The following is a 25,174-nucleotide window of genomic DNA, read 5'->3' on the forward strand; positions in this document are numbered from 1 at the left end:
AAAAAATACAAAAAAACTAGCCGGGCGAGGTGGCGGGCGCCTGTAGTCCCAGCTACTCCAGAGGCTGAGGCAGGAGAATGGCGTAAACCCGGGAGGCGGAGCTTGCAGTGAGCTGAGATCCGGCCACTGCACTCCAGCCTGGGCGACAGAGCGAGACTCCGTCTCAACAAAAAAAAAAAAAAAGAAAAGAAATGGACAGAACTATCAGCCTAGAGATGATTATTAAACTAAACACATCCTAGACTGTTATAACTCTAGTCACAATTAAGAGACCCCTCTATGAAGTCATATCCTATACATCAAATGTACTGTTTTAAGTTATTTTCAGATATAGTCCATTAAAAGAAACTAAGTCTTCCTTTCCATAAGATGACATATGCTTATACCTGACTCTGTGGAGTTCAGCTCCTGATTCCTCAGGCCCTCATGGACAGTCCTCGAGGATGGTACTCTGGGTCGAGAAAACACAGTAAAATAGTGAGATAATCCTTAAGATCAGTAAAGTGTGAGGCTTAGTTTCCTTCAAATCTAAGAAGAAAGCAAACGTGGCATGTTGCAAAATCTGTAACAGAAGGTACTCCCTTGATGATTTTTTTTTTTTTAAAGAACAAAGCTGGGCGCTGTGGCTCACGCCTGTAATCCCAGCACTTTGGGAGGCCGAGGCGGGCAGATCTCAAGGTCAGGAGATAGAGACCATCCTAACATGGTGAAAACCCATCTCTACTAAAAATACAAAAAATTAGCTGGGCGTGGTGGCGGGCACCTGTAGTTCCAGTTACTTGGGAGGCTAAGGCAGGAGAACAGCGTGAACCTGGGAGGCGGAGCTTGCAGTGAGCCGAGATCGCGCCACTGCACTCCCGCCTGGGCGAGAGAGGAGACTCCATCTCAAAAAAAAAAAAAACAACAAAACAAAACAAAACAAAAAAAGAACAATTGTTTTTAAAACTATATATAGGGCATAATGAGCCAATGGATGTCTGTATACAGCATTGTGATACTACATATTCAAATTTTCTCTTCATTTATTGGGCAAAAAAAATTACAAAATTTCTTGTGAGATGCTTAAACCACAAATAAACTACTCATTTTTCAATAGTCAAAGAACAGAAACTTTATATAGGGTCTGTTTTCTTCATCCATTGGTTTTCAAATTAAAGACAAATTATGTTATTTTTAAAAACCCAGAGGCTTATTCTGTATATAGCAATCACTGAAAAAAGGCTAATTTATCTTTTAGAATGCATCCTAACTAAAGCTTTGGATCAGTTTTGGCAACTAAGTCAAGGAAAAATCCAAAGCCAGTCTTTTTTTCATTATCATCTCACTTCTCTACTTGGGGTAAATGTCTATGGCCCTTCTCTCCACTTCTGTTGTTAGTTTTATTACCCACAAAGTTACAAAGGTTTAGGTAGTTATAGAATTTGCTATATACAGAATTGTTTCCCCCTACTCAAATTCATATGTTGAAGCCCTAGTGCTCAGTGTAACTGTATTTGAAGATAGGGCCTTGGGGAGGTAATTAAGATTAAATGAGGTCATAGGGTAGGCCGTAATCCAATAGCACTGATAGCCTTATAAGAAGAGAGGGGTCCGGGGGTGCCGGGGAGAGAAAGATTTTTCCACCATGCAAGAACACAGCCAGAAGACAGCCATCTGCTAGCCAGGGAGAGTGCCCTCACCAGGAACCAAATCCACCAGCACTTTCATCTTGGATTTCTCAACCTTCAGAATGTAAGAAAATAAGTTTCTGTGGTTTAAAGCAGGGGTCCCCAACCCCAGGGTCACAGACCAGTACCCATCCATGGCCTGTCAGGAATGGGGCCGCACAGCAGGCAAGGGAGCATTACAGCCTGAGCTCAGCTTCCTGCCACGTCGGCAGCAGCATTAGATTCTCACAGGAGTGGGAACCCCATTGTGAACTGTGCGTGTGAGGGATCTAGGCTGCACGCTCCTTAGGAGAATCTAATGCCTGATGATCTGAGGTGGAAAAGTTTCATCCAGAAACCATTCCCCACCTCAGTCTGTGGAAAAACTGTCTTTCACAAAACCGGTCCCAAAAACGTCGGGGACTGCTGGCTTAAAGCCGCCCAGCCTGTGGTATTTTGTATGGCAGCCCCAGAAGATTAATAGAGAATTCAACACCCAATGTTTTAAAATACACATATACACACAGAAACCTTTGTACTTTTAAGGTTTGAAGGCATTACTAATTAACTGTTTCTCAAAAGCTATGTGTGCAGGTATGTTACAAATGAAGAATTTCTTGATGGGCACAAAGTCACTCCTTTGAATGTGTCTTTTCTTTTAGAGTTGTCTTCTACCCCAAGCTTTATTTTTGTCCACTGTGACAAATCATATCCTAATTTACAATTTTTGCTCTTCCTTAATGAATACCAGCATGGGGACTCTTATTTTCTTTCTTTTATTCAATTACCTTAAGGTTCTAAAAGCCAAAGAAAACTCAATTTAGACACCATCTTGGGAATGCATTGTACCCTTTTGTATATAATGCCATTTTAGAAAATACATATACTCCCAAAGTATACAAATGATCAAATGTTGAATTAAAAAATTATGCTTCCACCTGAGAAAATGAGGAAATATACTCTCTGAAATAGTTATTTTTCTAGATATTCTAACTTGTGAACTGTTCAGACACATTATTACATTACTTACTGTTTTTCTGGCTGAACCACTGCAATTTTCCTCTGTTTATGTACTGTAGGAAGAAAAAAATATATAAATGCCAAGAAAAATAAAAAGACAAAGGAAAATTTATATGTGTATTAAGGTTACATTAGCATATTTAAAACTTGGTTCTGTGTGAGAGTGTGTGTGTGTGTGTATATATAGTATATATATACAGTACTATAAATTAATGCTTATGTCTGAATATCTAGACTGAGGCACATTTTCTTGGTAGCGGTCTTTATACAAAGAGCAAAAATAATATTTTCAAGGCTCCCTGGGTCAGTAAGTGTTGGGAAAGCTGAATATCCACATGAATGAAGTTGGACCCTTACCTTAGATCAGTGGTCCCCAACCTTTTTGGCACCAGGGACTGGCTTCATGGAAGACAATTTTTCCACGGACCAGGGGATGGGGGGTCGTTTCAGGATGAAACTGTTCTACCTCAGATTATCAGGCATTAGATTCTCACAAGGAGCATGCAACCTAGATCCCTCATGAGACAGTTCACAGTAAGATTCACGCTCCTATGAGAATCTAATGCCGCCCCTGATCTGACAGGAGGTGGAGCTCAGGCACTAATGCACACTCACCTACCACTCACCTCCTGCCATGTGGTCCGGTTCCTAACAGGCCATGGACCACTACTGGTCCATGGCCCAGGGATTGGGGACCCCTACCTCATATCATATATAAAACTTAACCCAAAGGGGATCAAAGATCTAAACATAAATATAAGGGTTAAAACTATAAAACTCTTAGAGAAGAGGATGGAAGAAAACTATAAAACTTATTCTTAATAGTCAAAAAATGGAAACAATTCAAATGTCCATCAACTGTTAAATAAACAAAATGTGTTATATTTATAGCATGGAATATTATTCAGCTATATAAAGGAATAAAGAACAGATACACACTACAACATGAATGAACTCTGAGAGCAGTACGCTAAGTGAAAGAAGCCAGTCACACAAGACCATGATCCCATTTATGTGAAATGTCTAGAATAGGCAAACCTATGGAGACAGAAAGTAATTCGTGGATGCTGGGGGTGGGGATTGATTGCTAATGAGTACAGGGCTTCTTTCTGAAATGATGAAAATGTTCTCAATCTGACTATGGTGATAGTTGGTATGTCAATTATAACACCATAAAGCTGTTTAAAAAGGGGGAAAGTGGGTTGCCACTTTTGAGGTTAGGTTGCAGAAAGACTCTGGCTTCCATCTTCCTCAACCTCTGTTGCTCTCTCGCTTCCTCACTCTGATAGAAGCCAGTTGTCACGCTGTGAGCTGCCTTACGGAGAGGCCCACATGGCAACGAACTAAAGGAAGGCTCCAGCCAACACCCAGCAAGGAGCTCAGGCCCTCAGTCCAACAGCCCACAAGAAGACGCATTCTTCTTGTGGTCTGAGTGTTTGTACTCTCCAAAATTCACACTGAAACTTATCCACCAATGTCCTGGTATGAAAAGATAGGGCCTTTGGAAGGTGATTAGGTCACAGGGGCAGAGCCCTCATGATGCAGAATAGTGCTTACAAAAGAGACCCACAGAGCTAGTAGTCCTTCCACCATGTGAGGACATGAGAAGGTGCCAACTATGTACCAGGAAATGCGCCCTCACCAGATACTGAATCTACCAATGCCTGGATCTTGGGCTTCCCAGTCTCCAGAACTGTGAGAAATAAATTTCTGTCATTTATAAACTTCCCAGTGTGTGGTATTTTGTTACAGCAGCTAGAATGCACTAAGAGCCGGGCGCGGTGGCTCAAGCCTGTAATCCCAGCACTTTGGGAGGCCGAGGCGGGCGGATCACAAGGTCAGGAGATCGAGACCACGGTGAAACCCCGTCTCTACTAAAAATACAAAAAATTAGCCGGGCGCGGTGGCGGGCGCCTGTAGTCCCAGCTACTCAGGAGGCTGAGGCAGGAGAATGGCGTGAACCCAGGAGGCGGAGCTTGCAGTGAGCCGAGATCGCGCCACTGCACTCCAGCCTGGGCAACAGCGTGAGACTCTGTCTCAAAAAAAAACAAACAAAATAGAATGCACTAAGACACTTGCCAATAATCATCTGCATAAAGCTGGGAGCAGATCCTCCCCACGGTGAGCCTTGAGATGACTGGAGCCCTGGCTGATAATTGAGCACAGCCTGTGAGAGACTCAGATCCAGAGGACCCACCTAAGTTGCACCCAAATTCCTGACCCACAGAAACTGTAAGGTATTAAATATTTGTTACAATAAATAACTTCCTGTGCAGGAACAGATAACCAGAATGTCATTTTTTTTCTCTGAAATGTCCAGATTAGTTTTAACTGGCAGCAGCCACACAGAAGATTATTTAACAATCAATCCTCTAACCCAGAAATAGACAGATACCTCGTGCTCGGCGAGGAGTGCTGAGGGGGTGGCCGTTGGTTTCACACCAGCCCAAAGGAAATATATCCATGGATTCCACACTCACAATATATTCAGGTATAGGCTTCTTAGAACCTGTTTAGATTTAAAAAAAAAAACAAAAAAAAAAAAACACAAAACTTTTTTTAGACCATTAAATAACCTTCTTCATAAACTATTTTCTAGATAATGTTCTACTCTTGTAATAATGCAGACACAAGTCTCTTGACACAGAAATCATACATTTTCATGTATGATAAACATGAAAAAAAAGTAAACTGTCCCCCATGTAAAACTGTATCAGGACCAAAATGGGTAGAGAATATACAAGGTGACACTTAAACTAGGGAATAGCAAATAAGAAACTGGAACTACCACTGGTATCATTCAGACGGTTAGTATCACAGTCATTTCAGACAAATAGAAACCAAATGGCAAAGGTGACAATTCTACTCAATGAGAACATCAGTTCTGGTACTTTGGGAGTAAGCCAGAAAAGAACAGTGAATTCAAATCAGGAAGTGATTTGGCAAGTTGCTGAACAAGGATTGCATAAAAGTCTACATTCAATATTACCCTTGATATCTGCATTAAATGCCAATTCTACAAATCAGAAATAGTAGGTACCGTCTCAAAGTCTGACTATTTGGTAGCAGGCTAAAAAAGCAGCTCAGGACATATACAGTAACCATAGCACTGAGTACTCATGCAGTGCCTTGCATTCATAAACCTGTCCAATTATTGAGTATTACTTTTAGTACAGTTTATCATTTGTACTCTATATACTTTTTGGTTCCACTGGGCTACAGCAACCAAAATATTATCTCTTCAATAAGCTAGGTGTTAATGTTCATGCTCATATAACTTGGTCACATCAAAATACATACTATTTGACTTATGTTTTCCCCTTCCAGAAAATAGGGGACTCTATAGTAAAGAATTTTTATTTGTATTCATTTCCTAAAATTTGAAATTTGAAAGCCAAGGACAGAAAAATAAATGTTTCGCTTAGAGTCTTGCATTACAAAAGTCTCTGAACAAGATCCCCATTTAACTAATCCATTAAGTTTAAGAGACCACATTACAGGATTAAACAGGAAGCTCAAAGGAGAGTGGTCACAGGAAGGCTTCTGGAGTGCTGGCACTCACCCTCCAGCTGGAGCCACAGGTAGGAGCCTCTCACTGCAGTGATGGTAGCAACACACACTTCCTCAGGGAGAAGGGGGTTCACCGCCTCAAGCTTCATGTTCTCTTTAAATTCATGTTCAGAAATTAACTAGAAAATGAATGAATCAAATCCATTTACTGGATTAACATAGTATCAACTCATGTGCTCAGCTAGAAAACCTTTTTCAAGTAGTATTTAATCCCTAGGTTTAAATATAACATTTATTTTGCATTGTTTTGCTTTTTAATGAAGCAAAAGGAAAATGTCTGCCTTTCTTGGTGTTATAGAAGTATTCAGGAAGTACACTCTTTGATGTCAGATATTCCTGCATTATTGACCTTGCTCAAGCTGTATAGCCTCTTTTTGCCTCAGTTTCTTCACCTGTCAGATGAGGTTGAGAACTCCTATCTGGCTGTGCTATTACAAGGTATCAATGAAATAAAGTCTCTAAGGTTCTGTATCCTGAATCAAGTGGCTATCAACACTGTTGACTCACTTCCCCTCACATAAAGCACCCCATCATACCACAAACTGCCTGGTTCATACTTGTATGTGTATCATAAAAGGCAGTCAGGATAAAGAATGTTTATCAACAGTGAGAAAGAGTCATTTAAAACAGAAAAATATCCAGCACCCGAGTCAAAATGGACAATTGAACATCTGCATTTGAGTGTTCTCTCTTCTGACACCTAACTTAAAAAATTAAAGTTGTTTTTGGTTTGCTTCTGTTTTGAAGACAAAAACTTAACATCTATATTAAGATGGATGTAACAGGAGAGGAAACAACATTTTATAAGCTAAAATTTAGAACAGGATCTAGAAATTAAGTTAAAGAAAGGCGAATCTACGTTGGCAGTAAATAAAGTGAAGAACCAGGTACTAGGCAACTGGAGGTAGAGGAGACATAGTCAAAACAAGGAGGATTTGTTGAAAACATTTAAGAAACATTTAGGTTATGCCATTGGCTCCTCGACTCCATGCATTAGGGAAACCATTCCTTCCTCTCCCCTACACAAGGTGAGACTTATCCTCTGGATAGGGTAAAAGAGAAGATGCCTAGGTAAGAGGACACAAGGAACTGCTGAGGGCATGCATGCCGTGACAAAAATAGTGGTTAGCCTATGGACTGCTGAGAGGTTCTGCCTATGACCCACCTGCCTATGACCCACCAGGCAGAGGACTAGAAGACACTTCTTATGGTGATATGATAAGCCCAAGAAGAAACACATATGATATGGATTCAGGTTTCCCCAACAAATGGTCAATCAGATAGGAAAGTTCAAGGTTGACAAGCTCCATCTACTTGCTCAGAGCTTCCAATTTTAGTCACCCATTCTTAAATATAGCAACAACCAAGAATTACTAGACACCTAAGAAGATGAAAGTTGAGAGTAAGAGAGTAAGAGAGACCAAAACAGACAAGCAACTTGGAAAAAGCAGTGATTATGCAAGAAGAAAACTTCCCAAAAGGTGTGTGTGTGGGGGGGTGGATTAGGGGTGTTAATTAACATCCTCTGAGAGGTAAGAAAAACTATTGCATCCTTAGAGCAAGAATAGTATGATATTAAAAATAAAGAAGTGCTGAGCACGGTGGCTCACGCCTGTAATCCCAGCACTTTGGGAGGCTGAGGCGAGTGGATCACCTGAGGTTGAGAGTTCGAGACCAGGCTGACCAACACAGAGAAACCCCGTCTCTACTAAAAATACAAACAAATTAGCCGGGCATGGTGGCGCATGCCTGTAATCTCAGCTGCTTGGGAGGCTGAGGCAGGAGAATCGCTTGAACCCGGGAGGCGGAGGTTGTGGTGAGCCAAGATCGCGCCACTGCACTCCAGCCTGGGCAACAAGAGCAAAACTTGATCTCAAAAAATAAAAAATAAAAAAAAATAAAAAATAAAATAAAATAAAATAAAATAATGTGTCATCCCAGCACTTTGGGAGGCAGAGGTGGGTGGATCACCTGAGGTCAGGAATTTGACACAAGCCTGGCCAACATAGTGAAACCCCATCCTTACTAAAAATACAAAAACTAGCTGGGTGTGGTGGCGGGCACCTATAATCCCAGCTACTAGGGAGGCCGAGGCAGGACAATCTCTTGAACCTGAGAGGCAGAGGTTGCAGTGAGCCGGGATCATGCCATTGCACTCCAGCCTGGACAACAAGAGCAAAGCTCCATCTCAAGACAGACAGACAGACAGACAGACAGAGAGAAAGAGAGAGAGAGAGAAAGAACTATTCAGAGTTCCAGAAAATAAAAAACATGATGCCAAAAATTAAAAACTCAAAAGGAAGGTCAAAAGACAAAGTTTAGGAAATCTTCCAGAAAACAAAGCAAAAAGACTAAGAAACATAAAACAAAGGATAAAAAGATTAAAAAAGCAGAGGTTTGATCCAGAGGGCCACAACCAAATAAAAGAACTTCCAGAAAGAGAAAAGAGATAAAACGGAAGGAAGGAAATCAAAGAAGTGATTCAAAAAAATTTCCCAACACAGAAAGGCATGAAGATCCAGAGAGAAAGTGCCCACCGGGAACCCAGCACAGTGGATGAAAAGAGGCTCGCATCAAGATTCATCACTGTGAAAAGTGGTTCTATAACCTTCCAGAGAGGGGGAAAAAAGCCTGTCATCTACAAAAGAACAAAAATAAGAATAGCTTTGTAACTTTTAACTTCTTGACAGTAACACTGGAAGTTAGAAAGCAAGTGAACAATGTTTTCAGAATTCTCAAGTAAATTAACTTCCACATTGAGCCAAACTATGAATCTAGTAGAGTGAAGACATTTTCAAATATACAGTGTCGACAAAACTTTACTTCCCTTGCACCCTGTTACGGGAAGCTACTGAGAGATGGGAATCCATCAAAACAAGGAAACAAACCAAGGAAGAGGAGGCCATGAGATCTCTACAAAACAAAGGACCCCAAATCATACAAAAAGGGAGTGGGCAATTCCCTAGGTGACAAGGGTATTTCCACGATTAAAACTACACAGCAAGGCCAGCACAAGGGCTCACACTTGTAATCCCAGCACTATGGGAGGCCGAGGTGGGCGGATCACTTGAGGCCAGGAGTTTGAGACCAGTCTGGCCAACATGGTGAAACCCAGTCTTTACTAAAAATATAAAAATTAGCCAGGCATGGTGGCGGGCACCTATACTCCCAGCTACTCAGGCAGGAAAATCGATTGAACCCGGTAGGCAGAAGTTGCAGTGAGCTGAGATTACACCACTACACTCCAGCCTGGGTGACAAGAACAAGATTCTGTCTAAAAAACAAAAACAAAAACAAAAAACAAAACAAAAAAAACAAACAACAACAATAAAACCCACAAAAACTACACGGCAAGTCTAAAGAACAACCCATCCAGAGAGACAGAGAGTGGAGGTTGCTAAGAGGGATGTCTCTTTAACGAAAGTGTTAGGAATCACAAATTTCCTGATGTGACTGCTTTTGCTAATGAGAGACTACTGGGAGGTGTGGAAAGCAGCAGCAATAGATAAAAGAAAATTAAGTAAATTAAAAACAAGGAAATTAATACTGAGGATAAAAATTTTTTAAAAGAAACAATCATAATATACTGCAGTGCCAGGTGCAGTGGCTCATACCTGTAATCCCAACACTTTGGGGGGCTGAGGTGGGCAAATCACTTGAGGTCAGGAGTTAGAGACCAGCCTGGCCAACATGGTGAAACCTCATCTCTACTATAAAAATGAAAATTAGGTGGGTGTGCTGGTGGGCGCCTGTAATCCCAGCTACTTGGGAGGCTGAGACAGGAGCATCTCTTGAACCCGGGAGGCAGAAGCTGCAGTGAGCCGAGATCATGCCACTGCACTCCAGCCTGGGTGACAGAGCAAGACTCTGTCTCAAAACAAAACAAAACAAAATTGTAGTGCTCAGCTGTGAGTAATATATGAATGCATATCATAATGTAAAAAACTCATTTTGTATTTAACCAAAAATTGTAATATAACTCTAAAGGAAGAAGAACAGGGTAAGATAGAGAGGAAAGGAAACAAAAAATAACTAAATGCTAATTTATCATAATATAGAACCAACAGACTCAGCACCATAAGACAGGGTGAAGTTAATTTGTTTTAATAAAGTCAAAGTTTTAAAATTAGAACCAAGTGACATGTCTAAAATAAATGACTCAAAAGATAGAAGCTTTTCATTTTGAAAATGAAGAAATACAACTACTAGAATTACAGTGAGAAGAACAGGAAGTAGTTACTTCTCGGAAGGGAGACTGTGAAAAGCAGTAGTGCTATTTTACCTTCTAAGCCTTTTATTGCTACATGGCTTTTTAAACCACATGCATGTATTATTTGGATAGAAGAATTTAAATAAGCTTAACAATTTTTCTCCACTTAATATTTCAACAGTTTTTCCTATTATTGAATCATGAAAAATAATCATAAAATTTCAAATTCACATTTCAGCTAAGAAAAAATAAAACCAATAAACTTATAAAACTAACTTAATTAGCAAACTAACTGATTCACTTCTGCAGTAAATGTATTTTCCTTTAGACCATGTGATTACAATCACCACTGTGCTCATCTGGATTAAGTGAGATGATTATCTTCAGAGTAATAACCATGGAAAGCAAGGGAAACGCAGCAGTCCCCGCAGCCCTGCATAGTAGCCATGAGGTCGTGGGGGTCCTCACCGGAGGGAAGCACCTCTGGGGAGCAGCTTCAGCACCACACTGTTTGAGGTAGTCAGCCCAGTCAAAGTCCTGGCTTGGGTAGCCTAGGTGGGGACAAATGAACAATGATTCACACTGCCACACTGCACATGCTTGCCTGGCTTCACCACTCACCAAGGGTCCATTCACAACTTCCAGTGCTGCTAGTCTGACAACTTTGATCATTTTAGAGGGGCAAAAAGCATTCTATAAATCTAGAGCACTGTTAATTTTATAAAACAGAGCAACTCTGGTCAAACTGTAATAAGACAATGAGACTCTTTGGATAAATTTTTAAACTTTCAAATTTCAAACTAGGCATTTATTTTGAGCACTATTTTATATGATTAGTTGCTGGCGATTTGCCAAAAGAATTTAAGATATTTATGACTGGATTTGATTTGTATATATAAATCCACTCATTGTCAATTCTAAAGGGCTCAGGCTCTTAAGGAAAAGAGACAGCAAATAGTACTAGTTAATCTGCAAAGACGAAGACTTTTTTTCTTCGTTAAAGCTATTTCCTGAAATGTGTCTGAGATATCACTGATACAAATGCTCTTGTCATTTTCAGATTCATATATTACAGAATATCAATGCTTTTATAATCTAAATCATGTGTTTATTTTAGAAAAAACAAGCTTAGCGCCCCACTTAAGTCTACTAAGGTTCTTGACGGAAGCATCTCCAAGCTGGTGCTGACTCAGAACCATCTGCATGCAAAGAGCTGAGCAAGGCCCAACTGCCTACTGTGTCTGAGTTGCTCTCAGCCTCCCGAGAGCTTAATGTCTCACGGGCAAAACACAGGCTACTCAAGTCTATGCCCTCTGACAGCCCAACAGTCCCTGCCTACCTGAGACTGGCACTATGTTCTCCCTTTGCCCCCACCTCAATTCCTGACAGTACATTTTCTGCCATTTTCAGTTATCTACTACCTTCCCTCTATTTACAAAGACACAGTTGATTTGTCTATAACAACACTGAAAGCTTCAGTGTTTTTAACAATTGTTTCTTCCTTTTCATATAGAAGTGGCAAGAAGAGTAAAGAACTTGGGATAGATATCCAGAGCGTACCTGCAAAGCAAGAACTTCCTTCTGTGGCTATTCCACACCATACCCTCCAACCAGGCATTCTTCTGCTGTGTTCACTAATGGAGGAGAATCTAGGAAGTTCTGTTGATATTTCCGCCTATTTGCCCCTTGAAGGGGCTGGGTTGTACTCATTGAGCTTGTCACTCTTCCTAGGAATAAGCTCAATGCCTGGCTTACAGCAAACATTACATAAATGTTTGTTGGATGAATAAAAGCTAATGAAAGACAAAAGGTTCTGAGTGTATGACACGAAAGAATACTTCCAGCCCAGTGTTCCAGCAGTCACCATTTAGAAAGTGATGCTATGCTTTACTGAAAACCTACTAATAACATATACATAGACTGCCAATCAAATAATCTGATTTGCTAATATTAAAAAATCAGATAAACATCTGAAATGTTCTAGATTCTCTAAGTTTAAAAATATTAAAAATTTCAGTCAAGCTCAACTAAAACCATTAATTAAGCGCCTTGATTAAAGGATCAAAGACTATATTTTGCAAAGTTGCAAGTATCAGGAAAACGAGCTTTTATTTTCCTACCTACTGCCTGAGTCCTACTCTTCACCATAAACCTCTCTCTAGAAAGTTCCCTCCATGATAAGACTCAGACACCTAAAGATAATCAGTAATCTACCTTCTAACTCTGGCTCTATGGCCTCTTCTCACAAGCCAGCTCCCAATGCTCACTGTGCATCCAAGCCCACCCCTCTGCCACCCCTAACAGACATAAATAGAACTAAGGAGCCAGCATAGAACCCAGGTTGGAACCTGGCTTTCTAGGGGATTATGAGGGCACAGATAACAAAGTCAGAGGATAGAACACACTCTCCTTTTTTTTTTTTTTTTTTTTTTTTGAGATGGAGTCTCGCTGTCGCCCAGGCTGGAGTGCAGTGGCACAATCTCGGCTCACTGCAAGCTCCGCCTCCGGGTTCACGCCATTCTCCTGCCTCAGCCTCCCGAGTAGCTGGGACTACAGGCGCCTGCCACCACGCCCGGCTAATTTTTTTGTATTTTTTAGTAGAAATGGGGTTTCACCGTGTTAGCCAGGATGGTCTCGATCTCCTGACCTCGTGATCCGCCCACCTCGGCCTACCATAGTGCTGGGATTACAGGCGTGAGCCACTGTGCCTGGCCCACACACTCTCTTTAACAGTTTTTTAGCTCAATTTATGACTTTGAAATATGTAAATATATGGAATCTAGACCTTTCCTTACACTTTTCTGAGACCCCAAAAACGTTAGGAACAGGCTAGGGCATGAGAAGAGGGGCAAAAGATTTAAGCAATGCCATCTTATCTCAAAGAGAAGCTCTCAAGTAACAACTCAGAAGAGAGCAAATGTGCACCTGGAGGGGGGCTGATGTGTAGGCCATTCTTCAGACTCCACTGCACAGGGAAGATGCCAGGACTGTCAGCGTGGCACACAAAGGATCGCCGCACGTGGTTTTCAGGTCTCAAGTCATCCATTTCCACCAGAAAGTACTTCTCATCAAAAACCTATACATGCAATGAATAGGTGAAATAGACAAATGCATGTGCTTTTTTCTTGGCACAGCCAAACATATTACAAAAGTTCATAATCATGTGGGTATTAATAATACTAAACACTAAATGTTAGCTCTGTGTTATATAATGCATATAATTACTGTTTTAATTAAATGCTTTTCATGTATCAATTCAGTTTCAATCTTCTTAATCGAAAGAGGTAAGTACCATTTTTTTAATATATATATAAAAAATACATATATACTTTTTGGAGACAGGGTTTTGCTCTGTTACCCAGGCTGGAGTGCAGTGGCATGAACGTGGCTCACTGAAGCACTACAGTCTTGACTTCCTGGGCTCAGTTGATCCTTCCACTTCAGTCCCTTGAGTACCTGGGACAACAGGCATGCACCATCACGCCCAGCTAATTTTTTAATTTTTGTGGTCTTGCTATATTGCCCAGGCTTGTCTCAAACTCCTGGGCTCAAGTGATCCTCCTGACTCAGCCTCGCAAAGTGCTGGGATTACAGGCTTGAGCACCACACCTGGCCCAAGTACCACTATCAACTCCATTTTGCAGATAAGGAGAACGAGTTCAAACACAGGTTAAATAACTTGCCCTAGGTTACAAAATCAGGAAGAAGCAAAATCTGGATCCAAACCCATGTAGTTGGGCTCTGAACAAAATTTAGTCTAAACTTAGTGAGAAGCTTAGTTTAAGCTTATGCTACTGTATATTCGTTTTTCAAATTCTAGCCCAGTTTCAAATGCCAATGAACGAACTTTATTTATTTACTTATTTAGAGACGGAGTTTTGCTCTTATTGCCCAGGCTGGAGTGCAATGGCACAACCTTGGCTCACCACAACCTCCGCCTCCCGGGTTCAAGCGATTCTCCCACCTCAGCCTCCTGAGTAGCTGGGATTGCAGGCATGCGCCACCACGTCCAGCTAATTTTGTATTTTTAGTAGAGACAGGGTTTCTCCATGTTGGTCAGGCTGGTCTCCAACTCCCGACCTCAGGTGATCTACCTGCCCTGGTGTCCCAAAGTGCTGGGATGACAGGCGTGAGCCACTGAGCCCAGCCAAAGAGACAACTTTATGAACCTCCTCTGGCTTCCCACTAGCCCTCCCTTCAGACTCTAGATAGGGCCTTCTGGCCCCACTTTCAGGCTCAGAATCCCTACTTGCTTTGAGAATAATCTTCTTCCAAGACAGGGAAAACTTAAATCTCAATAGATCAGACAATTTAGCACCCAAGCAACTATTCCTCTAGTCACATTCAACTTTGGCTTCTATTTTCAGTAAATGTGCTTCTGCTCTAGTTGGAAACTGAAATTCTCTGGCCAATGCCTCAGTTGTAGTGACTGAGCAGGGCCTTGATAACCTTACTTCTTACTTTTGTCAGTATTCCAAAGGATTAAATCTGAATCTGGAATACATAGCTGGAGCCAGGCCACTGCTAGAACTTTTAACACTAATTGCCTAATCCCCAACTCATCTCCTCATTCCAAAGAGCTCTGCATCTAGTTAGACGTTGATGAGACTGCCTGCCTCCAACTTTACAGATACCCTGCCTCCTAAAGGAGTTAAATCTCCTTTACTTATATACAGCTAGGCCTGCCCCAAAGAATGCGTCCCCTACTAGTCTAGTGCCCAGGCCCAAGACTGCTTTGGCTAGGGTTACCAAGCTCTGAAGAAGGAACGGGCCACAGCAAACTGGACAAATACAAAACGTGCACAGAAGTAATTCTAACTGCACGGCTTAGAAGGAAAAATGGGTTGGATCAATAGAGCTTAAAGATCAAAACACTACCAATTTCCTAAACCAGTCACCTTGACAGGGATTCTTACCAAGAGAGTTATCCCCATTTTACCTTAACAACTGTAGCCGGAGAGATCCCAAAAGGAGACCAGGGGTCTACAGCTTCCAATTTCATGTTTACAGAGAATGTATGAATGCCAATAACTTGTTTGTCCTGAAATGCAGACACCAAAAGGGGATGAAAACATAGTATCTGAATCAATTTTACACTTACATGTAGCTGAATCCTACTGTGATCAACAGAAATATCCAGCTTTGGTAAACCCTATAGTTTTCTTTTTTTTTTTAAATGTGCAAAACTAGCCAATATAATTTTCTTCTCTGGAAAAAACTATTCAGGAAAAAACAAAAACACAGAAAGTGCTTCTACTCTCTACATTCAAAGACAAGGAATATCTGGAGGAAAAAACAAATTTATTTTATAAGTTAGGTGTATGTAGTTAAGGGTAGAAAAGACTCAAACTACTTCAGGAGAACTTGGGGAGAAAATCTAGACAACTGTTAGAAGAAAACAAGGATGATCACCAGTCCAGCGCTAACACACCCTCCATTCTTACCGACTGCAGGGGCTACTTTACACTTTCACCCCTGGCATTGCTTTACTCTACTGTAAGTGGAGCAATACCGATCTATCAAATGTTTTGTTTTTACCTTAAATAAGTAAGATGGTAATGGCTCTTCCTCTTCCTCTTTCACTTTGGCCAAAATCTCTTGCCACTCAGCTTCATTTTTTAGATGTCTGATGGCTTTAATAAAACATGACAACATGCTTTAGATGATGAGAAACTTATACTTTTTACTTGTCCCAAAAGCATTCACATAAAAAAAGTCACTTTCCACTGGAACTAGAAAAGGGTTCAAGCCCCCTTATATCCCTCTACACTTAAAGAACTTGCACCTTAACTTCAGCACTTCGCTCTACGAAGAGCTTGGACAGCTTGGCTTTATGAAAATACCTACAGTAAGATCATAAGGATTGCTGTAATCCATAAAATTGTAATATAACATCCAAATTGGGGCACATAATAATAAATGCAAATTGATTTAAACAGTAACTCCAGAAATACCAATAGTATTGGTATTTCTTTTAATCAACAATTGGCTGTGACCCAATTTTCTATATACCTAGCTAAATGCTCCCTAGATAATTTTTTCTTTATTTTATCTAGGTCAAGGGTCAGTATGGGTTGGCACAGAAGTCTATGAGGTATATCAATAAGTGTGGTAAATTATAAAAACAATAAAAAGAAAAGAAAAATGGGCACTTGGCCAGGTACGGTGTCTCATGCCTGTAATCCCAGCACTATGGGAGGCTAAGGTGGGTGGATCACTTGAGGTCAAGAGTTCAAAACCAGACTGGCCAACATGGTGAAACCCCGTCTCTATTAAAAATACGAAAATCAGCCAGGTATGGTGGCGCGTGTCTGTAATCCTAGCTACTGGGGAGGCTGAGGCACAAGAACTGCTTGAACCCGGGAGGTGGAGGTTGCATGACACTGCACTCCAGGCTGGGTAACAGAGCAAGACTCTTGTCTCAAAACAAAGAAAAAACAAACAAACAAACAAAAAAAACAAAAACAAAAGCAGAACAACAAGAACAAAAAAGAAAAATAGGTACTTAGTTTAACAACTCCACATAAACTGTTTTGTAATAGCTCTACTATGATAATTAACAAAGGTTTTCATAACATACAGAATGTATTTTTTTTAGCCTCATAGATATTAATAACATAGCATGTTAATGCCACAGAAGAAAAATGCTCTATTACTCTTCACCTGAAGGAGGCTGAAGCTCATATCCCTGTTGAGCAGCCCAACCAACGTGATGAAGAAATGGATCCAAGTAATACAACCAATGTTCGTAATTGTCAGAACTTTCAAGTCCTTCATAACGTAGCTTCAGCCTTCCCCCAATGTTTTCTACTACAGTAACAATCCAAGTGCTTAAAGAGTCCTGGAAAGCTTGACATTCTAGTCTGGATCCGGGAGCAATGAGATCTAAAGGATTCCTCCCATTACGGAGCTGTAGGATTAAAAAGTGAAACAATCCAGTAAGAGAAATTAACATAATATTTTTGAAAAACCACCTTCTAAATGATCTCACACCAGCCTTCGTATTTTTTACCCATTCAAAAGCCACTGACACTAAATTGTCTATCATCATACAAACCTCTTACAGTATTATTTCTAGGTGATATGAAAATGTTTATCTTAAAGAAAATCTATCTATAATGCAGTAAAATTGCTCTAACATATCTCTATCTCTAGGATTATGTTATGTAGTTTTATTTAGTAAGAATTTTTAAAATATAATAATTCCTCATCTATTATAAAACAAATATGGGCCAGGCATGGTAGCTCACACCTGTAATCCCAGCACTTTGGGAGGCTGAGGTGGGCAGAACGTTTGAGGTCAGGAGTTCAAGACCAGCCTGGTCAACATGGTGAAACCCTGTCTCTACTAAAAATACAAAAATTAGCCGGGCATGGTGGTGGGCACCTGCAGTCCCAGCTACTTGGGAGGCTGAAGCAGGAGAGTCACTTGAACCCAGGAGGCGGAGGTTATGGTGAGCCAAGATCATGCCACTGCACTCTAGCCTAGGCAACAGAGCAAGACTCTGTCTTAAAAAAAAAAAAGCAAATATCAAAATACCATCATCATTATTAAAGAAAAAAATCAAACATGACAAAAGTCAAAGTCACCTATAATCCCACCTCAAAGAAAGAACCACAAGAAACACTTTGGCATACACTGTTTTTCTCCATACAAGTCAACATTCACCTCTGCCAGTCAGTCTGTTTCTATTTTTTGAAAAATGGGAACACTACATACTGTTTCTTAATTTGTTCTTCACTTAGTACATCATAGGTATCTTTCTACAATAGCATATATAACTCTTCCTCATGTTTTATAGTATTTTATGATATTTTACATTGTAAATGGGCAATAATTTATCCAGTTACCTACAGATAGTATTTCAGTTGTTTCTGATTTTTTATTGATGTCATAACAATGTTCAAATGAACAGAGTAAAAGCTTTTGATTACAGAGATGGAAAGGAAAAGTTTAACTCTCACTATCTAAAAGTATATTAAAAACTACAATAAAGAAAAGAAATTCATTATCAAGTTATCATTTAACCATTTCTAATACACAACCTTACATTTTTTTCCCAGTAAAAATTGCTCTGTGACACTTACATATCCAGATATGCAAAAGGACATATGAACAAATGAAGAAAAAGATTCAGAGCTAAAAGTCAGCATGGCAGAGTCATGGTCAATGAAGAGTAGAATAGTTTATCAATTCATCCATTCATTAAAATGTTACTGAGTGTTTAGTACGTGTCAGGCCCTGGCTAAGCATAAATAAACGAGTCAGAGTACAAAAAATAAAAACCAGTTTGAAATAGAGTATTCACCAATCAAAATTTAAAAGGGAATGTGAATGGATCATAGAAGTAAATGTAAGGCCTAAAACCATAAACCTCTTAGAAAATACAGGAGTAAATCTTCTTGACCTTGGGTTAAGCAAAGCCTTCTTAGATATGATACCAAAAGCACAAGCAACAAAAGAAAAAAAGATAATCTGGATTACATCAAAATAAAAAATGTTTATGTTGTAAACAATAAAAAGCCACAGAATGGGAAAAATATTTTCAATATTTTGAAATGCATGTATATTTTGAATGCATAATAATACATTCAACTTAATAATAAAAAGACAACCCACTTTAAAAATGGGCAAAGAAATGTCTCCAAAAAGGATACAGAAATGGCCCATAAGCACAAAAAAACATACTCAACATCAACAGCCCTTAGACAAATGTAAATCAAAATGAGATGCCACTTCATACCCACTAAGTCAGCTATAATAAAAAAGACAACAAGTGTTGGCAATGATGTAGAGGAACCTTTATACATTGCATTTCACATATGCCACAAAGAATTTTGCCAGTATGACAGAAAGTGACAAGATATAACTTAGAAATGTCATAACCAATAAATCCATTTCACAAAGTCAAGAGATCTACATTCACTAACAAGCTCAAAGGCTACACTAACTTAAAAGGACTGCTGAAAAGCAGGTGGAAGGCAGGATTACAACAGGTCCAATGTCTTCTGAGCAAAAAAAAAAAGGGTGGGTGGGGGGTCTCCAAGTCACCTGGGGTGGGAGTTACAAATGTCCACCTTGAAGCAGAATCAACCCCTGCTCAGTTTCAGAGTGAAAGCCCTCAGAAGGTCCTATTTTCCAACTGTATAAAAGAATCTGGGAAATTAGATTTTTTATGTGTTAGCAACTAATTCAGAAAATATTTAGGCACTAAGGAAGTCACCAGTTTGCAACCTCTAAGGGTAAGTTTAAAATTCCCAATACCTGTGCCTATGTCTCTTAATAATGTTTATTTGCTTCAGAGTGATAAATAAGCAACCGATTTTAAGATTCTTTGAAAGATCAGATGGGTTTTCCACGCCGATGTGGCATATAGTAATACTCACGCCCTCTAGCAGTGGAACAGGAGGACTACATGCTCCTATTAGGGTCTGCCGCAGAAACTCATCCCAGTCAGATACTTTATCTCTGATGCCTAGATGAGGGAATAAATGACTGATTACTCAAAATGCCAGCCAACAGAACGCACAGAAATCGAACCAGTGGAGATGGTTTAGAGGTATTTCTCATTTTAAGATCTAAGAGTCAAACATACTGCTTCTTTGAGAGCTTGAAAGATAAAATAAAACCAAAAATACTTCTCTAGATGGAGCTACTTTCTGGTTAGTTTATTAAGAGTTGTATATAAAACAAAGAGAATAGGCCCAACTACCTGTTCCTAAAATTTTATCCAGAAGGTACCTTACTTTATTTTTTATGATGGAAATTTTCAAACATACAAAAAGAAAAATGATCTAATGAATCCTAAGTGCCCTGGCGTCAACAACTGTCACCTCATGGCCAATCTGTTTCATCTAAACCAGGATTTACAAGCTACAACCCATGGGCTTAATTCAGCCTACTGTCTATTTTTGTTAATAAAGCTTTACTAGAACACGGCCATATCCATTTGTTTACATATTGTCTGTGGCTGCTTTCACACTACAAAGGTAGCGTTTTAGCAGCTTTGACAGAGATTGTATGATTAGTAAACCCTAAAATATTTACTATCTTGCCCTTTACAGATAATTTGCCAATGCCTGGCTTATACCTCACATTCCGCCCATGCCCAACCAAGGATCAGTTAGAAGACAATTCCAGATAGCATACAATTTCATCCATATATGTATTTCAGTACATATTTCTAAAAGAAAATATTTTCTTACAAAGTGTTATATAAAGGTAATCAGTAGAACAAAAATAAGAACCTTTCTATATGCCCAAAGAGAAACTATATGTGTAAACAGGATAGATCACATAGTTAAAAAGAAACTACATACACAAAAAGTATGTAACATTTAACAATATAAAATTGAGGCTATGTATATTAATAATATCAATAAGTGTTAATGTTAATGGACTTACTCTTCCATTAGAAGTAAACAAATAAATTCAGATTTCCTCATAAAGCAAAATCAAGGAAACCTAACTGTATATGGAGCTTGTGAGATAATCACAAAAGAGGAACTATTTCAGGAACTATTACTTTAAAATACAGTAAAATGTGAAAGTACGTCCCCAGTTAGGGATATATACTCTAAGGACAATAACAACAACAATAAAAAAAATGCAAAGAAAAAATCTTAAGCTATTTTTAGTAATCCTATTGTTAGTGGTAGACTTGATGTTATTACTTTGAAATAGTTGTTTGTACGTGGTAGGCAAAAGCAAATAAAGAATGAAATGTGGTCAGGTGCGGTGACTCACACCTATAATCCCAGAACTTTGGGAGGCCGAGGCAGGCAGATCATGAGGTCAGGAGATTGAGACCATCCTGGCTAACAAAGAATGAAATGTGTAATTGAGAACTAGGATTTTCAGCATGATAGAAAGGAAATAAAGCTTAGGTGGATGAGTTAAATGAAAGCACTATCTTTCTGAATTTGTATTAGAAGCATCATGATGTAATTTATCCTGAGAAGAAGAAATGCATTAACTCTAGACACTGAAAAGGCCAAGAAACACAAACCCAGTGACAATGAGCACACCCAGGTCTCTATTTATCTTATCTCCACTGCTTTACTTATGTTCTTTTTTTTTTTTTTTTTTTTTTTTTTTTTTTTTTTTTTTTTTTTTTTTGAGACGGAGTCTCACTCTGTCGCCCAGGCCGGAGTGCAGTGGCGCGATCTAGGCTCACTGCAAGCTCCGCCTCCTGGGCTCACGCCATTCTCCTGCCTCAGCCTCCAGAGTAGCTGGGATTACAGGCGCCCACAACCACGCCCGGGTAACTTTTTGTATTTTTAGTGCAGACGAGGTTTCACTGTGTTAGCCAGGATGGTCTCTGCCTCCCAGGTTCAAGCAGCCTCCTGCCTCAGCCTCCCGAGTAGCTGGGACTACAGGTACATGCCGCCATGCCCAGCTAATTTTTATATTTTTAGTGGAGAGGGGGTTTCACCATGTTGGCCAGGCTGGTCTCAAACTCCTGACCTAAAGTGATCTGCCGGCCTGAGCCTCCCAAAGTGCTGGGATTACAGGTGTAATCCGGCTACCATGCTGGACCATAATTCAGGTAAACCTTACAGAAATGAAAGAGGCCTGTAATACATACTGAAAGGCATTACTATGTATATAGTAAAATCAAATGAGGGCAGCTACATCAAAATTGTTCTAATGAAAGTACTGAACTTTAAAGCAAAAATAACACCATGGCTATTTAGGAAAAAGACCAAGTTTCTTACAAAGGAAAGAAAACAAGATTTTCATCAGAGTTATTAACAATGGTTTATGCCAAAAGACAATGGAATGTAACATATTTAAGAAATTTAATGAAAGAGAAAATATGAGAGAAGGATTTTATATCTAGCCAAACTGAACTTCAGATCTAAAGGCTATATACAAACTGTTATGAACAGGTAAGAACTAAGTAATATTGTTCCCATGAGCCCTTTCTAAGGAGTCCACTAGTGAATGAGCTTCAGATGAGCAAATTAATGAGGTAACATTAGCATGAGAAATGGTAGTGAATTAAATATATATGTAACTATAGAACTTAAACTAAATGATGGTTGTAAGGGAGATACTATGGTATATAATAGCTGCATGCTCTGAAAATGTAGTTACAGTATTACTATAAAAACTATGGGACAAGAATGCGGAAAACATGAATAGTTGTATAAGCCTACTCATTGTCTAAAAAAAAAAAAAAAAGCTTTCTTGCCATGTAATTTAACTATTTAACTTTTAAGTGTTAACTGGGAGTAAAAGGATATTACCTGAAATGAGATGCTGAAGGGAGGAAACAGCTTATAGCTAACTTCAGTATTGTTTATAGAAACAACAACAAAATAGAAAGTAGTCCAAAAATAGAGAGGACTTAAGTCCAGAAGTTTGAGACTGGCCTGGACAACACAGCAAAACTTTGTATCTACAAAAAAAAAGTTTAAAAATTAGTTGGGTGTGGTGACACACCTGTAGACCCAGCTACCTGGCAGGGATGAGGTGGGAGAATCACTTGAGCCCGGGGGTTCAAGGACACAGTGAGCTAGGATCATGCCAATGCACTCCAGCCTGGGTGACAGAGCGAGACTCTGTCTCAAAAAGTAAAATAGAACAAAATTATTGTAAATGTTATTGGAATAGCTGGTAAAAACTGAATAAGGGCCAAAAACTGAATAAGGGCCAGGCATGATGGCTTACGCCTGTGGTGCTAGCTATTAGGAAGGCTGAGGCAGGATAATCACTTGAGCCCAGGAATTGGAGACCTGCCTGGGTGACATAGCAAGACCCTGCCTCAAGAAAATGGAAATGAAAATAAAAATAAAAATACTAGAAAGTGATATAAATATAAAAATAAGACCATGTTTATTAAACAATGTTTCTTTTAAAAAACTGAGTACTATCTGTAGATTAAACAACAGTATCGTATCAAAGTTAATTTCCTCATTTTCATATTTTACTGTGACACAAATACTTTGTTTTCAGAAATATATATGGCATTTTTGAATAAAAGGGCATCATGTCTAAAACTGACTCTCACATGGTTCATTAAAAGAACATATGTAAAGCAGCAGAGACAAGATAAAGTAAACATAATATATGTCAACATTAACAACATTTGGAGAAACTTGGCAAAAAGTCTCCAATAATTTTCCATATGATTCTTATAACTTTCGGTAAATCTGAAATTATATCAAAGTAAGAAGTTAAAAGAAAAATACCAAAAGTCAGGTGTTTTCATTATTTTGAGACAGCGTCTCACTCTGTCATCCAGACTGGAGTGCAGTGGCACGATCTCAGCTCACTGCAACCTCCACCTCCCAGGTTCAAGTAATTCTGCCTCAGCCTTCTGAGTAGCTGGAATTACAGTCGTGCGCCACCACACCCGGCTAATTGTTTCGTATTTTTAGTAGAGACAGGGTTTTGTCATGTTGGCCAGGCTGGTCTCGAACTCCTGACCTCAGGTGATCCACCTGCCTCAGCCTCCCAAAGTGCTGCCATTACAGGCATGAGCCATCCCACCCAACCAACTCAGGGATTTTCTTAAATCCAGAGTCCTCTTATCTTTCCCCACCTTTATCTCACCCTTCTCTTTCTTTTGCCTTTATTTAGTCTCTCTTCTGCTTAATTTGGTTTCTACTCCTTCTGGAGTGGTGCTTGATTTGGTTCATTTAAGAGTTCCTAATTACCAGATTGCTTGAGGGTATGAGGAGAGAGGACAATAAAAAAAAAAGAAAATCAACAGCACATCAGTCTGGCCCAAAGGGCTTAAAAACAACCAGATCTACAAATCTCCAACTCAGAGAACCTCACAGTCTGAAAGGATGATAAGCAGCTAGTGTTCCCTATGAGCATCGTAAAAACCTGAGGCTTTATGGAGCAAAGAAAATAATTTTAAAAGACAGGAAAATGTGTACTATTCCTTATAAATATTTTCACTCAAAATGCTAACCTAGAAAAGCTGGGTAAACCTATAGGCTTGAGAGATGGAAAACCTCAAGATTGTGGACAATCCAAATTTTCTTACAGCAAAATCATGTCACGTCTTGATAGGAAGTATTTCATTACCTTCTGGGGCTTCAAGGGTCTTCTTATTCTGCTCACACCACCCAATGGGGTAGAGATCAGCCTTCCTGATGTCACACCAGAAATCTGCTCTCCGATCCTCCCCATAGCCATCATAGCGGAGAAGGAGCAACTGTTCACAGGTGGTGATGATGGTGGCAACCCAGTAGGTTTCAGGATCTGTTCTCACAGCCACCTCCAGCTTCATCCCAGGAGCAAATCCATTTTGCAAACGTGTGTCCACCTTAACAGGGAAATGTTATTAAGCATCAGACAAGTACCTTAAATGAGTATTTATTTGACCAATGTTCTTTTTTAAGACTTAGAATTCTGAAGCACTAAATGTAAGAACATCTCAAGGAAACCCTGAGAAATTCCAATTCTAACTTACAGAAGTAATCCAGACAAAACAAACGAATAGCAATATTGCTCTGCTCCATCTGACAATGAAGGAACTCAATATTTTCACCAAAGCAGTCTATAATGATTGCAGAAAATGCTTCCTATTAAGTATATAAATTACTAGTCACTATTTTAATAGCTTTCAACCCATTGTTTTCAAGAATGATTTTTGCATCCATCAACAGGAAATTTATGAAGCTAGAAAAGTGAAAAGACAAAAATAAACCATAATGATAATAAATTAGTAAAATATGTACCATACACAGGGAGCCATAATTCCCAGTT

The 25,174-nt window shown here is 39.5% G+C and overlaps 2 protein-coding genes across 8 annotated transcripts in view; both read right to left on the reverse strand.

The window, feature by feature from the left end:
* STIMATE (STIM activating enhancer) overlaps nucleotides 1-25,174 on the reverse strand; it is a 239,118-nt gene that overhangs the window by 82,114 nt on the left and 131,830 nt on the right. The window lies entirely within an intron of this gene.
* SFMBT1 (Scm like with four mbt domains 1) overlaps nucleotides 1-25,174 on the reverse strand; it is a 150,942-nt gene that overhangs the window by 11,334 nt on the left and 114,434 nt on the right. For all 7 annotated transcript variants that reach the window (XM_050781076.1, XM_050781077.1, XM_050781075.1 and 4 more), the window contains 11 exons: nucleotides 24,491-24,731; nucleotides 19,834-19,922; nucleotides 17,110-17,356; nucleotides 15,985-16,079; nucleotides 15,386-15,487; nucleotides 13,372-13,522; nucleotides 10,915-10,997; nucleotides 6,229-6,355; nucleotides 5,062-5,175; nucleotides 2,677-2,719; nucleotides 387-451 (listed from right to left, as the gene is read on the reverse strand). In XM_050781076.1, coding sequence (XP_050637033.1) covers nucleotides 387-451; nucleotides 2,677-2,719; nucleotides 5,062-5,175; nucleotides 6,229-6,355; nucleotides 10,915-10,997; nucleotides 13,372-13,522; nucleotides 15,386-15,487; nucleotides 15,985-16,079; nucleotides 17,110-17,356; nucleotides 19,834-19,922; nucleotides 24,491-24,731 — 1,357 coding nt within the window. The remainder of the gene's footprint in view (nucleotides 1-386; nucleotides 452-2,676; nucleotides 2,720-5,061; nucleotides 5,176-6,228; nucleotides 6,356-10,914; nucleotides 10,998-13,371; nucleotides 13,523-15,385; nucleotides 15,488-15,984; nucleotides 16,080-17,109; nucleotides 17,357-19,833; nucleotides 19,923-24,490; nucleotides 24,732-25,174) is intronic.

This window comes from Macaca thibetana, chromosome 2 (genome assembly GCF_024542745.1).
Source record: "Macaca thibetana thibetana isolate TM-01 chromosome 2, ASM2454274v1, whole genome shotgun sequence".
Classification (NCBI taxonomy): Eukaryota; Metazoa; Chordata; class Mammalia; order Primates; family Cercopithecidae; genus Macaca; species Macaca thibetana.